This window comes from Poecile atricapillus, chromosome 27 (genome assembly GCF_030490865.1).
Source record: "Poecile atricapillus isolate bPoeAtr1 chromosome 27, bPoeAtr1.hap1, whole genome shotgun sequence".
In the NCBI taxonomy this organism is placed as follows: domain Eukaryota; kingdom Metazoa; phylum Chordata; class Aves; order Passeriformes; family Paridae; genus Poecile; species Poecile atricapillus.
Genome location: NC_081275.1, coordinates 2971808 through 2986909, shown reverse-complemented (window position 1 = coordinate 2986909; position 15102 = coordinate 2971808). Strand labels below are relative to the sequence as shown.

General features: G+C 57.2%; 1 protein-coding gene across 1 annotated transcript in view; it reads left to right on the top strand.

Moving 5' to 3' along the window:
• ZNF385C (zinc finger protein 385C) overlaps positions 1 to 15015 on the top strand; it is a 59565-nt gene extending 44550 nt beyond the window's left edge. Inside the window, exons 3-9 of the mRNA XM_058858252.1 lie at positions 1909 to 2051; positions 6497 to 6607; positions 8884 to 9055; positions 9545 to 9874; positions 11352 to 11539; positions 11700 to 11798; positions 12110 to 15015. Of these exons, the coding sequence (XP_058714235.1) occupies positions 1909 to 2051; positions 6497 to 6607; positions 8884 to 9055; positions 9545 to 9874; positions 11352 to 11539; positions 11700 to 11798; positions 12110 to 12334 (1268 nt within the window). The 3' untranslated portion in view covers positions 12335 to 15015. The remainder of the gene's footprint in view (positions 1 to 1908; positions 2052 to 6496; positions 6608 to 8883; positions 9056 to 9544; positions 9875 to 11351; positions 11540 to 11699; positions 11799 to 12109) is intronic.
• Positions 15016 to 15102: the final 87 nt, after the last annotated feature.

Below are 15102 nucleotides of genomic sequence, written 5' to 3'. Positions count from 1 at the left end.
AGAGGTTGACATATCTTCTCTGTACCATTGGTGGGCAGCAGCTGCTGCAGGTGGTGGTTGATCCTGGTCCATCAGCACTCGTCCTGTGCCTGCCCAGTGCAGGAGCTGCTCCCCAGGGACTGAACCCTTCAGCCCAAGCGTTCGCTGAGCTGCAGCATCCCTTGTTGTGGTCACTGATTTTGGGGATGAGGTGATCACCCACTTCTTGTTCCTCCCATACATACATACATATATATATATATTTGATATATATGTATATTTTATGTTTTTAAGGCCAGTGCAGTCCATGCAAATCTCACTGACTGTGATGAGTGGCACCCCTCGTGATTCAGCCCCAAATGCCTTTGCTGCTCTCGCGTGGGGCCCCGGCTGTGTGTGCTGGGGGATCCCAGGGCAGCTCCTCTGGCGCCAGCCCGGCCATCTCAGATGATTTGATGTAGAAACACTGTTTCACGCCTCAGAAGGTTAATTATGCACCCCTCACCCAGTCCTGCTCGCTGCTGCTGTAATGTTATTTATTTATTTTTAAGCGGTTTCACAGATTTCCCTTCTGGGCGACTCTGGAATTAACTCGATCAGTGCACGCCTGATGAAGCAAACTGTAATTCCTCCCTGGAGTCAGGCCTGGCTTGGGGATGGCTCCGGTGCCGTGGCAGAGCCGCCGCGTGCGCTCGCCCAGAAAGAGGTCGTTGGTGCCCGTGGGGCTGGCGACGAGCACTCGCTGCTCAAATCCAGGGAATCTCTCAAACTTTGAATTTCAGATGCATGGCTCAGATCCTGCACCAGCCAGGATCAGCACAGGGCGGGTGTGGAGAAGAGCGAGGAGCAGCACCAGCCTGGGGTCCTCATTCTGCATAGCTGGTGTCAGGGTGTGGGGGCTGGAGAGGGGCTCAGGCTCGCTGCTGTCACAAGAGGTGCTGGTGGAGGGTGTTCCTGCTGTGGGAGTGGGTACTGGCCACTGTCAGCCTCCCACAGGGGTATTCTCAGGTCCATGGGGTTGTGCTGTGCTGGGTCGAGGGATCTGTGATGTCTTTGAGATGAAGAAGAACCCAAACCTCAAAAAAATCCACAGGAATGAGGAACGTTGACCTTGTCCTTGCTGCAGAAAAAGGGACAAGGCTGTGGGTGGGTCGGAGTGGGTGTGAAGCTGTGTGGGACCTGAGTGGGCTCTTCTGGCTCACAGTGCTCTGAAACAGTTTATTTATTGTGTTTGATTAGTTAATATTTTTTATTTTAGCTTTCCCTCCTCCTTGCTCCCAGAGCTGGGCAGGAACTCCCTCTGTGCTTGGAGGATGCTTTCCTGTGCTCATCATCTGTGATGAGTCCGAGCTGGGATGGGGAGCAGGCTGGAGAAAGATCCCTCTGCTTGGCCTTCCCTCCCTCCATCCCTCTGTCCCACGAGTGTTTTCTGTTGAAACAGAATGTTATTAATAACTCTAGGCTATTTTTAAATCTCACGCTGGAGCGCGTGGTTGATTTGCGGGGGACGGGGAGCGGCAGCTCAGCCTCTGCTCCCAGTCCTTTGCCTGCTGCTGGCAGCCAAAACCTCAGCAGCCCTGGTGAGGAGCCCCAGTGGTGCTGGAGTGAGGGAGCCCAGGGCTGTGTGGTTCCATGGGAGAGCCCAGGGAAGGGGCTGATTCCCTGGGGAAGTGTGAACACCTCTGAGGTTTCAGACTCCTGCTCGTGTCCACACTCTGATGCGGGGGCAGCTGCATCCAGCTTCCAACTGGGGTGCTGGTTTTGAGCCTGGAAGGCAAAGGGGTGCCCAGGGCCACTCTGGGCTGGGACCTTTCCCTGGGGGGTTCTGTAGTCCATGGCAGATGTCCCCACATGTTTTGTGTGCTCTGTCCTGCTGCTGCGAGCAGGGGTCACCAGTGCTAATGCTGCTCTTTCCCTCTGCCTGCCCAGGTCCCTCCGGACACAGCAGCCCCCTCTTAGCGTCCTTGCCCATCCCTGGCCGGCCTCTCCATCCCCCCTTGGACATCAAGCACTTTCTGACCTTCAGGCTCAACGGGGCATCACCGCTCAACCTCTTCCCCAACTTCAACACGGTGAGTCCCCAGGGAGGATGGGGGTCAGCTGCTGGACCCCTCCTCCCCTACAGCAGTCCCTCCTCTACATGGCACCGCTCCTTGAACCCTATCAGGTAGTTTCAGCTTTAATTCCTGGGGTCTTTCTCTGCTGGATACTGGTTCAACATGTCTACTTTGCCCTTAGCTCAGAGAGGTTCCTGCCCAGCCAGTGCCTGTCAGTACCAGAATTAAAAACATGGTTCATTTTAACCAAGATCAATTGGATTTTGCCCCTGGAATCAATAGTAATAAAGTAGCTCTGGAGAGCAGTTCATTAGTTGAAAATTAAATAAGGAAAAGAAAAGAGAGAATGTACTACAGATCTGAGGAATGTGGCTGGTGCTGTGGATGTTTGGATTCAGAGTGCTGGGGGGCTGCTCCCACCCTGCTTGGGCTCCAGGTCCCCAACCTTGGACCACCAGCCCAGGTGCCTGGGGTGGGCAATGACACAAATCTTTAGAGATGTTCCATTCGACAGTTAAACTGCCATGGATGTGGCCAAGGACACACACCACCATGTCTGGTGTGAAATATTGTTTTCCCCATGCTGCACCGCTCCCCCAGGCTGGTCCCAGCCCCGTGGGGGTCTCTGTAACCCCTGGGTGCTGCCTGGAATTGTTGTGGAGCAGGTTGTGCCCTGGGAAGGCCAGTGGGTCCGGGGGCTGCACTGCATGCCGGTGCTCTGGGGCTCAGTCAATGCCCATTGTTTTCTCTCCTGAACCTGGAAATTTTCCTGGCAACTTTCCTGAGCCCCCTCCCTGCTCACTGGCCTTTTGTGAGTGGCTTTGAGCTGAAACGTGCTCGGAAGGTGCAAATTATCGCCGAGATCCTCAAAGACAGTTCAGAAATTAAGCGCAGGATTCCTGTTGCTGTTCAATGGGATTCAGACGTCTGAGTCCTTTAAGCTCTTTTGAAGCCCCAGCCCAGCCTCTCCCCGGGCTAATGAGCTGGAACACAGGACAGGAGGGGTTTTGATGCCATTATAGTTCCTGCTTTTTGTGTGGGCTCTTTTTTTAGTCACTGGAGTCAGGAGTGAACTTGACCCAACGCCTGTTCACTCCTCTTGGCTTCCACCTGCTGCTGCCTCAGCGCGTGTTCACCCACGTTTGTTGCTTTTAAAAAATTAGCAATTTGGAAAATGAATCTGGTGCTTGCTGGAGGCACGCAGTGTCACACGGCTGCTGCTCTCTGTGTGGGCTGCTGCCACAGAGGATGGGCCAGACATGGACAGAGATGCCAGGGGAGGCTTTCCCAGCCATCTGGGGGTCTGGAGCCCACCACCCTGAGCTCAGACCTGAGCCCAGTCTGTGCTGTTGGCTGATGGTCCAGGGGCAGGAGCTGCCCTTTGGGGTGTGTCAGTGCTGGAGTTGTGGCTGAAGGAGGCTGAGTGAGGTTCAGGGTGTGCTGGGCTGGCGGCTCTGGAGGAGCCAAAGCAGAGTTTCCATCCCACAGGAGGAAGGGCTGGAGCATCCCTGTGTCCTGAGCCAGGCTGGTCAGACTCCACTTGATCCTCAGTGTGGGGAAGAGGGTCAGGGTCAGGATCAGGGTCTGCCCCTTGCTGAGGTCGCTGCCACACTGGAGCTGCTCTACAGCAGGATCCTGGGGTTCCCCTTTCATGCCCTGCATCGCTGGTGATGCTGTGAGGGCTCAGCAATGCCCTGCAGAGCAGGAGCTGTTTGCACTGCCCAGCAGAACACTCTGCACTCAGAGCAGGTCACAGGGCTCCCATGAACCCAGCAGATGTTTTACTTCGGAGCAAACAAAACCCTTCCAAGCTGCCTCCTGTCACTTACAGCAACAACCAGGGAAAAAAAAACCCTTGCTCCAGAGGCTCTTCCCTTAGCTTGGGATGTTGCAAATCCCCAGGACCCAGCAGCGCCTCGTAAAACACCGTCAGCAGCCGCGATCTGAACGGATGCTGCATCCCTGTGAATTCCTGCTCCTGACCTCAGCGGCCGCAGGGAGCTCGGCGCAGGGATCGCTATTTATATCAGCAGAAACATCCAGGGATAAATAAAGTAATGTGAGTCAATACAAATTGACTATAAAGCTGGGATCTTTATTCCCCAACATCACGGTGCCCAAAGCCACCTCTGTTGCTGGCTCCATTCTTCTGGAAACAGCCAGGAAGAGCCTCAATCCCTGGCTGCAGGACTGGTACGTACGGCTGCAGCACAGCCCTCGCCAGCCCCGCAGGAGCTGCGGGGATTTTTCCATATCTGAGAGAGCTGCGAGGGAGAGTGGTGGAGAAGAGGTAGAGGGATGTTTGTGTTTGCATTTGGGGAGAAGCACAAGGGCTCTCAGGTGGCACCAGACGTGCTCAGTGCGGGCTGGAGCTGGGTTGGGCTTCTGGCAAAGCACCTGGGAGTGTGTGTGCTCCCATGGGGATGGGCAGCTGAAGGCTTGAGACACTGCTTGTGTTCACCTTGGGACAGCAGGAGCAGCAGTGGGATGGGATGCCTGGGGCTGGGGTGAGGAGTCAGGTGTGAGTGTGCTGCCCAGCCCAGCCCCTGGCAGCTCGTGAGTGCTGTGCCTGCTCAGAGCAGTTGCAGGTGCTCTGGTGGACACAGCTCGTTGCTGTGCCACAGGGTTGAGCAGGATGGACTTGGCAAAAGCACAGGAGGTGGACAGAGCCAGGTTGGTGCCATCACCTGGCTGGTGCCATAACCCCAGGAGGATGAGGAGACACTGCTGGGGCTGTCCAACACCACCACTGTGTAGTTAAGGCTCAGACATGGCCCTGCTGCCACCGGCTTCCCTGGCAGCCTTAGGATGGCACCAAGACGGTCCCTGGCCTCATTTGTGTCCTTGTGCCAGCACCTCCCTTCCCTCTGCCTCCTCCTGCGATCCCCACCCTGCTCATTCCGCAGTGCTCAGGGTGTGGATGACCCGTGGGAGCTGCCAGTGCTCGGTGGGTGCCAGTGTTTGGTGGGAGCTGGTGGTGCTTGGTGGGAGCAGCCGGCTGGAACCTGGGGGCTGACACTGCTGGGAAGGTTGGAGCCATTTTTCTTTTCTGAATGGAAAGGTGGGTGTTTCTCTGGAAAAGAGCTGGCCCAGCAGCCCAGCAGCATGGGGGTGCTGCCAGCAGCACATTGCAATGTTTGTTGTCAGGCATGGAGCAGCATCTTGGCCATCTGTAGCTTCCCCCAGGTCTCTGCTGAACCCCAAATGCCTCTTCATTTATATGCCAGATAAGTGAGTAAAATTTCATAGCAAACAGGCACTTCATTAATCACCTGCTTTTACCATTCCGCTCACTTCTGGAAAGGAATTTGGGGTCTTGATAATGGTGCTGTTGTCCAGGCATGTGCCTCGAAGACTGATGCACCTGTCTCGGCAGTGAAATAGCTTTGCAGAGAAATACGATCGCTGAAAACCCCGGGCTCTCCTGACAGCAGGACTCAGATAAGATAATCTCCCTGTGCCACAGGGTAAGGAACAATACTTGCATTATAGATTGGAGCCACGCTCAGACAAAGAGGTTATTCTTATGTTTTCTTCCTTAATAAATGCATTTCGTTAGAAACAATTATGGCTTTTGGAAGCAGTTTGGTGCTTGGGCTGTGGAATGAGGCCGAGCCCTGGGGCGAGACAGAAGGGACAGGGCCTGGCACCGGCCGCATTCTTGGCCCCACCAGAGCCCTGGGCGGGCTGGAAGACAGACACAGCTCCTGGCAGGTCATGGAAATGGTTCTGTGTGTGCCCAGCCCCATGACCGAGTTGTCATTGTTGGGTTTGAGTGGGTGAAAAGCACATCTGGGCAGCAGTGGGGCAGCCCAGAGGGGATTTTGTGGGCACTGTATCTTGGGTGAGCTGTGTCTGTGGCAGCAAGCACTGATGTCCCTCCTGCCCTGGCACCCATGTGGGCTGTCAGTGTCCTGTGGGCTGGCACACATGGCCCTGCTCATGCCTTTGGCATTGCATGGGGACATTCCAACTCTCAGGTGAAGAGCACATGGAGAATGAATGGCCAGATGTTTTGTCTCTGTCCCCCACTTTGGTGGTTTCTGATTCTGCTAAGGTCAAGGGTAGCCAGTGAGGCTCAAACAGAAAATGGCAATTTGCCACCTATGACACAAGTGTCTGTGTGTGGGGAGAGGAGACTTGGACACACAGATGGGGTCTCGTCCCTTCTGCCAGACCACAGCTGACATTCGGACCTTGTGGATTTGATGGACTCAGGAATGGTTTAAGCAGGACAGGAGCCAGTGTTGCTGTGTCAGGGGAGCCTCCATGGCCGCAGGGCTCCTCAGCAGATGCAGCCCCTTGCTCCTTCCAGCCACCCAGTGTGAGCTCTGTGGCACTGGCAGTGGCTCCTTGGGAGTGTGACAGGCGTGGGGGTCACCAGGTCATGGTGCCATGCTGGGGCAGCCATCAGGACACAGCACCCAGCCTCCCTCTGCCCTCCCTCCCTCCCCTTCCAGATGGACCCGGTGCAGAAGGCGGTGATCAGCCACACCTTCGGCGTGCCAGCCCCGCTCAAGAAGAAGCAGTTCATCTCCTGCAACATCTGCCACCTGCGCTTCAACTCTGCGGTGAGCAGGGCTGTGGATGGCGGGGGAAGCGAGCAGGGGACACGGGCCAGCCCCTGTCAGGGGCATCCCCAGCGATGGGCTGGTCTCATCCAGCGGAGCTGCCGGTGCTCGGTGGCTGTGCCCGGGGGCTGTGGGCTCCTGGAGCTGCTCCTGCCTCCCCAGGCTGCCTGCAGAGGAGCCATGCCAGCCTGGCCATGCTGGATCTGCAGTGCCTGGGGCTGGTGCTGCTCTGCCAGCACAGCTCCCTGGTTCTGGGCTTCATGATTCTGCTCCACAGCCAAGCAGCTCAGGAAAAGTGTTGCTTCCCTGTTTCAGGCTGCTTCCCAGCTAGAGGTGCTGTGCCAGGAGAGTCACTCCCACTACGTGTTCCCAGTGCCCCTGTGAGCACCCCATGCCCCTGTTCCTACTCTGCCCATGTCCCTCCAGGTCCCCCCAGCTGGCCCAGACCCTCAGAGCCTGCGGCTGTTCCAGCATGGAGGCTGTGACCTACTTCAGCTGTACCCAGTCCTGTTATCCAGGGGGAGTTTATTGTCTTTGCTAATGAGGCACCACGCTCGGACTGGCCTTTTGCTTTCCCACGTACCAACCACAGCCCCAGCTCCCTGTTTCCAGCCCTTGGGAAGCCACAGGGGGAGGGAAGGGAAGGGATGGGATAGGATGCTTCCCCCTGCAGAGCCCGGGAATCCTCAGCTGGCCCCCTGGAATGCTGTGCAAATTAATCTGTCCAACGCAGGGCTACAGTGTCTAATTCATAGTGGGGTTTCTCTCCATAAATTGCCAAACTGGGGTTGTTTTGGGGGACAATGCAGCATTGTCCCTGTTGGGAGGACACCAGTGTTCAGGGGATTTTTTTCGTGGCCATTTTTATCAGTTTGGTGCAGACGTGAATCCATCAGAGTCGCGCTTCATTATCCAGCGTTCACTGAGAGAGAGGAGCTGGGGATGTGAACCATGACTTGGACACCCCTTAGGATACAGTGGGTGATGTGTCCTCCCCACCAAAGAACCTCTTTATTTCGTTTTTACAGCAACAATTCATTGTACATTTCTAGAGTCATAAATTTTGCCTGAAAGCTGCTTTTAGGAGCGACTTGATGCATTTAATCCGAGCAGGGTCCTTATCTCACTAAGCAAGCAATGTTGTGATGTCTTAGAGAGTGATACCTTGGCCTCAATATGTTGGTGTCAGAGCAGGCTGGGGAGAGGAGGGAAAGGGCTCTGTGCTACACCTCACTCCCAACACCCCCTCTGTGCTACCCCCCACTCCCAACACCCCTTCTGTGCTACACCTCACTCCCAACACCCCTTCTGTGCTACACCCCACTGCCAACACCCCTTCTGTGCTACACCTCACTGCCAACACCCCTTCTGTGCTACCCCTCACTCCCAACACCCCCTCTGTGCTGCACCCCACTCCCAACACCCCCTCTGTGCTACACCTCACTCCCAACACCCCCTCTGTGCTACACCTCACTCCCAACCCCACTCTGTGCTACACCCCACTCCCAACACCCCCTCTGTGCTACACCCCACTCCCAACCCCACTCTGTGCTACACCTCACTCCCAACACCCCTTCTGTGCTACACCCCACTCCCAACACCCCCTCTGTGCTACACCTCACTCCCAACACCCCCTCTGTGCTGCACCCCACTCCCAACACCCCTTCTGTGCTACACCTCACTCCCAACACCCCATCTCTGCTACACCCCACTCCCAACCCCACTCTGTGCTACACCCCACTCCCAACACCCCATCTCTGCTACACCCCACTCCCAACACCCCCTCTGTGCTACACCCCATTCCCAACACCCCATCTGTGCTACACCCCGCTCCCAACACCCCCTCTGTGCTACACCTCACTGCCAACACCCCATCTGTGCTACACCCCACTCCCAACACCCCTTCTGTGCTACACCCCGCTCCCAACACCCCCTCTGTGCTACACCCCACTCCCAACACCCCATCTCTGCTACACCCCACTCCCAACACCCCTTCTGTGCTACCCCTCACTCCCAACACCCCTTCTGTGCTACACCTCACTGCCAACACCCCTTCTGTGCTACACCCTGCTCCCAACACCCCTTCTGTGCTACACCCCACTCCCAACAGCTTTGCAGTGGTCCTGCCCTGGGGGTGGATGCCACCAGGTAAGGTGGCTGCACTAGAAACACGCCTGAGTGGCCACATGCTGGGTCTGAGCCCATCACCTGCCCTCCCCATGTCCGTCTGTCTGTCTGGTCACAGCAGTGACTTGGCCATCCCGGTCTCCCCCCAGAACCAGGCAGAAGCTCACTACAAGGGCCACAAGCACGCACGGAGGCTGAAGGCCATCGAGGCCATGAAGAACAAGCAGAAGGTGGTGGGGGCTGCAGCAGGGACCCCTGGCCAGGACAGCACAGCCGACCTGGCCCCCAGCCCCGTGGGCAGTGGGGAGCTGGGCAGCACAGGTACGAGGAGGGGCTGTGGGGTTGAGGAGGCTGCGGTCGGTGGGGCAGAGGTGCCACTGGTTTATAAATGAGCTCCTGTGCCTGTGGGGGAGCAGGGGGTGTTTTCCTGTGATTTGGTGTCTCTGGGATGTGTTTTGTATGGATGCAGGAGAGAAAGCCAGCTCTGTCTCACACATCCCCAGGGCTCTGCCACATGCAGGGATGGGGCTGGTGGGAGCCGTGGCAGCACCAGAGCTCGCCCGGGGTTTTGTGCTGAGCCCAGATTCCATTATCTGTTATCTGTTATTACAGATAACAGCTGTAATAGGAGAGACCTGGGGAAGAGCTGCCCTTGGCAGGGATGAATGCATGCAGACTTGTCTGAGTTGGTCTTGGGGAGGATGGGGGTGCTCCCCAAAATCCAGAAAACCTGTTCAGGCACAGAATTTTCTCCTTCTCCCCATTTCTTTCTCTTTTCTCCTTTTCCTCCTTTCCTTTCCCTCCCAGCAGCTGATGCCAGTAACCCACAGGAGTCAGAGGGTGAAGGCAGCAGCCTGGGGCTGGTGCCCAGTGCTGAGGAACCTCCTGTGGAGCTGCCAGGCACTGTTGCCCCGCTGGGCTCCCCACCAGCCTCTGAGCTGTCGGAGGGCACCTCAGATGCCACCAGTGTGGCCTCCTCATCCGCCCCGGCAGCTGAGGCACAGACAGCTGAGTCAGGCAGCAGCGTCAGCTCGGCCCCTGAGAGTGAGAAAGAGGGGAAAAAGAGCAAACAGCACCTGTACTGTCCCACCTGCAAAGTGACCGTCAACTCCCTGTCCCAGCTGGAGGCTCACAACACTGGTAAGGGCATTACTGGGGGGACAGGGGGACAGCCCCCCTGACACTTCATCAGGGCTCTGAGCAAAGCCCAGCCATGCCCCATAACCAAGCAGCCCTGCAATGAAGTAGCGAGCATTAATGAGTGCTGCTGTAATTAAAAAATATTCATTAAAATGACCTGCACAGATCAGCCATGGGGCTTTACCTGGGCTGCAGCTTCTAGGGTGAATTTTCACAAGGTCAAACACTGTTACTATTCATATCTCAATTAAGGACATTTCCAGCTACTTTTAATCAATTGACTGAGGCTACTTTATTTTCCATTTAGCTTGAAGTTGATAGCCAGGGCTTCTCCCAAACCTGGAATAATACTTGCCAAAGGAGCTGGGTGGTTTGGGCTTGTGGCCCTGTGGAGAAGATCCCTGAGAATGCAATGAACTGAGGATTTCCACAGCCTGCAATGACTCCTGGGCTGTGCAGGGCAGCCCCTTGGGGTGGGCAGCTGTGGGAGCTGCTGAGGGTCACCCTGAAGCCTGGGGGTGGCCAGACCCACCCCCAGAGTGGTAGCAGGGGGTAACAGGGGTCCTCAGTTGGGTCTGCAGGCCCTGCAGTTCCAGCTCCTGGCTCACCCCTTTCTCTAGAGGATGCTTAAGTTGGGCACCCCAGCTTTAAATGGAAGGTCCTTTCCTGCCCCAGCTCAGTCAGTTCTGGGGACCAGTTCCTCCCACCCCACTGCCTACTGGGGCAGCAGCAGCTGCCGTGTGCAGGGTTGGCTCAGGACACTGCTGAGGCTCAGCTACAGACGTGTCCTTTTGCTTTTGTCAGCTCCAGTTACAAATTCAGGAGCTGATTTGGGGAAAAAGAACAACAAACAAACAAACAAACAAACAAACATTTGCAGGCTGGCGCTGCTCCGTGGCTGTCACACAGCTCCTTGCTTCACGCCTTAAAAAATAGAATGAATTAGCAGCTTAAATTACTTGCTCCCCATTCACCCTCGCCATCCTGGCACTGGGAGGGACAGGATGGGGTGCTCTGTCCCCAGGTGTGTAGGGATCTTGGGTTCCTCCTTCCCCACCTGCTGTGGCCCTGCTGAGCTATTCCTGGCTCCACGGCTGGCTCCTCTCTGACCTTGGGCATGGCTCAGATGCTGCAGCACAGCGAGCGACGCGTGCCCGACTCTGCAGACTGTGCTAATGCCCGAGGACAGGCGACAGGCTCCAGTGCATGCTCAAAATAGCAGCATCTCCGAAGCTGGCACATGGAGGGGGGTCTCTGGGAAGATGAGCATCTCTGCTCTGCCTGCAATGTGCAATTTGGCAAGGTTTGGGAATGAGCTGTGCAGAAGTCTGGGTTCCCAGGCAGCTCCCTGTCCCCTCTGCCTGCTGCTGGGCACAGCTTGGTGGGGTTCCCCTGGAGCTGTTGGAGGGCACTGTTCCCACTGCCGTGGTGCTGGCACAGGGCTGGGCTGGGTTTGCTGAGTGTCCCCTCTCGCCAGGCGCCAAGCACAAGTCAATGCTGGAAGGTCACGGCACCCAACTGCGGCGAGGCCGGGGCAAGCTGCTCTCCCGGGCAGGGCACAAGTCCAAGCGGATCGGGAACAAGGGCAGCATCAACATCCAGAACAAGGCGTTTCACTGCCAAGTGTGCGAGATCTACGTGAACTCTGAGACCCAGCTCAAGCAGGTGACAATGCCCTGGGAGTGCCCAGGCACCGGGTGTGGGCATGCAGGGACTCAGGGTGTGGGTACCCGATGGTCCCTGCAGGGTGATGGGTGTCCCCACAGACCTGGGCTGCACTGTACACTGTCCTGGCTCTCAGTGATCCAGCTGTTTTCCTCCCCAGCACATGAGCAGCAGAAGGCACAAAGACAGGCTGGCAGGGAAGCCACCCAAGCCCAAGTACAGCCCCTACAACAAGCTGCAGAAGAATGCTGCCCTTGCAGTGAGTATTCTCAAGGTACCTGTCTCCCTGCACAGCACTCGCTCTGTTTGCTCGCAAAGCCTTGCTCACCATCAGCCGTCCTTGCAGTGAGTTACGGGACCTGCTTCCCTTAAACCTTTGTTTCCATCCCCACAGCTCAGCTTCTCCCCTCAGGGAGAGTGAGCTCTGGTAGCGGGTTTTGAGTCTATTCCTGGGAAGGCCAGCATGGGGATAACTCGGGAGTGCTTTGGCAGCAGCATTCACAATGGCAGCACTTGTGATTCCTCCACCTGTTCTGCAATCTCACGGTGTCTCCTCCTCCCTCCCTGCAGTCCAAGCTGGCTTTGCAGAAGCACCTCACCAAAACCCTGGCAACCCGTTTCCTGCCGAGCCCGCTGACCGCCGCTGCTGTCTGCGCCATGCCTGGACCCCTTGCCTTGCGACCAGCAGCTGCCACCACCCTCTTCCAAGCCCCGATCCTCGGACCAGCCCTTTTCCGAACGCCGCCGGCCCACGTCCGCCCCACGCCGGGTCCCATCGTCTTCGCACCCTACTAGAGCCGCTGGCCCACCGAGGGTCTGTCCACTGCAGCTGGGCTGGGCTGCGGGGGCTGCGCGCTGGGGGCAGCGCTCCTGGTACCTGCTCTCCTGGCTGCTGGGAAAATGTAGTCATAGACATCAACCCCGGCTTCTCCTTTGCTTGGAGAGGGCTCCCACTGGAGAGAGGTGCCCTGAGAGAGCCCGGCCAGCCCTGCCGCGCATCCCCACCGCTCCCCCAGCCTGTGCTGGCCCCGTGCTCAGCAGATGAGCCCAGGCAGTGCACGGAAGAGGACAGTGTCCAAATCAGCAGGACCGTCTCATGGCCAGAGCCTGCCTGTCCTTGGCCTGCTGGCTGCTTCTTCATCGCCCTCCCAGTTGCCAGACTGGAAGGAGAGGAGCTGGCTGGTCCCTGGGAGAAGGAGCATCCCTCTAGTCCCTGCCAGCCCAGTGGGAAGGGAACTGCGAGGGGAATCTCAGCCCAGCTCTCACTGGGAGAAACAACCCCAGCACAAGTGGGAAGCTGACAGTTTCTCTCTCAGCCTGGGCTGGCTGTGCCCTTGCCAACCCTGCACCTGCCTGTGCTGGCAGGGGGTTTCTGTGCCACCCACCAGCCCCCTGTCCCCACAACTCCCTACGTCCCACCAGCCAAAGAGCCCCTGCGGTGGCGGGCACCGGCCACACCGACCGTATCCTCACTCCGAGAGCAATAGCTGACCCCAGGGCGACGCCTCCTCCCTCCAAAGCACACGGGCCCTGCCCTGGCCCCAGAAGCACACGATGGGCATGTGGCCAAGCTGGGCCCAACTCACACCCAGCAAGGCCAGGAGCACCAGGCTGTCTGGTGCTGGCTCCCCGAGAGGAGGTGACCCTGTGCTTGGCACCTGTCCTTGTCTCTGTCCCACCGCGGGGACAGCCCTGCCCCTACCTCCCGGGAGATGCTGTGAGGCTGAGTGAATGTCCCTAAAGCACTTTCAGTTCTCCAGTGAAAGGCAATGCTGCTGCTCACCTGCCGTGCCCAGCCCTCCAATCCCATCCCAGTTAGGAGCTTCCAGGAATGAATCCTGATGATTCCCGAAAACAAAGGTGTCCTCAGCAGCCTGGACAATCAGGGTGCACCCATAACCTGCAGAATGCCGGGCTCTGGAGGGACCTCGAGGCCATAGCTCTGTGTTTCACTGTGCTCACACAGCCCAACCATGACCTGTCTGGGACTGTCACTGCGGCGCTCTGGGTGCCCAGCACGCTGCTGTACATAGAGAGAGTTGCATCCCAAATGGACCTTTCGCTGGAGGAACACCCCACCCCGATCTATGCAATCCAGGGGGGCAGCTCACCCGCCGCATCGGCCGCCTGCGATTCCCTTTGGTGCTGATGCATCCATGCAGCTGGAACAGTGGTGGGAGCAGAAGAACCAATGTGACACTGAGCTCTGTCCTGTCCTCGGCCCAGGGTGCTGGTTCAGACCTCTGCTGTGACTCCCATTCCCTCCCAGCCCTCGGGAAGAGGCAGGTTGGTGTGTGCACCTGGGAATCCACACGCACAAGCACACACATATCTGATGTCTTGGCCATAAGCAGCACCTGGATTTCAGAGGGATTTTGCCCAGCGTGCTCCGCCGATGCTCAGGATGGGTCCTGACACGGGGAGGTGAACGGGAAGCGGCCAATGGGTGACTCAGATGGCTGAAACATATCTGCTTCCCAGGGCTGGAGCCTTGGCAAGGACAGGAAAGCTGCAGGAGGGAGCACACACCTGCAGGATCTGTGGGCAGCACCAACCATGGAGCCACCACTGCACTCCTGCCACAGAGACAGGAGAGTGAGGGAGCCCCTGGGTATGAATTCACCTGCTCAGGGCATCCCTTCCCCAGGGAAGGAGGAGAGTAGAGAGAGGGCACCAGGAGAAGACTGAGCAGCTGTGCATGGAGACAATGGAAAGGTCTTGCAGCAGTGGTGGGATACGTGGCTTGGAGCACAGCAGAGGGAAGGAAGGCTCCCAGCAAGAACAGCTTTGCCAGGGATAGGGAGATGGTCCCACAGCCCAGGGGGGACACAAAGGGACCCCACATCCCAGGGGACAGGAGCCTGTGCTGGTGGGGCCCCAGGGGAAGGAGGGTTGTTCTACCCGCTCCCCAGTGCCAAGCAACCCATGGCTGGTGCACCTCCAGCCACCCCTGCCCGTCTCACTGTGCCCTTCCCAGGCCCTTGGGGTCACCCCCAGTCCAGCAGGACAGTGGGTCCCCTCCTGTGCCGTGAGCCCCTGGTGCTGTGCCCAGCCCCTCAGAAGCACGGGGAGCCAGGAGCAGCTGGGCTCCAGCTTGCAGAGCTTCTTGGCACCACTGGGCCTGTTCTCTTCCCTTGTTCCAAAAAGCCTGTGCTGGAGCCATGGTTGCTCCTTGCCCCTCACCAGTGGAGTCCTGACGCACTCCTGTTCTTGGCACTTTAACCCTGTGAAAGCCATTCCTTCTAGTGACAATAATACTGCAACGAGCTGCGTAAGAAACCCCCGTTATGGCATCCCCCCAAATCCCCTCCTGCTCTCCAAAGCATTTACTGCCTTTGACTTAGCACATGCTGTACTAGGAGTAGGGATAGTCCATAGCGCTCGGTAACGTGTGCCCCTCTGTAAATAACCTTGGAGTGATGTGAAGTTTGATTCAAAAAAAACAGAAAAAAAAAAACCCAAAATGGAATATCCAGACTCTAGGGACTTGGCCAGTACCCTGCTGTAATGTTCATTGTATATTTTTTTGATGTACTATAACTGTTGGGAAAAAAAAAAAAAGG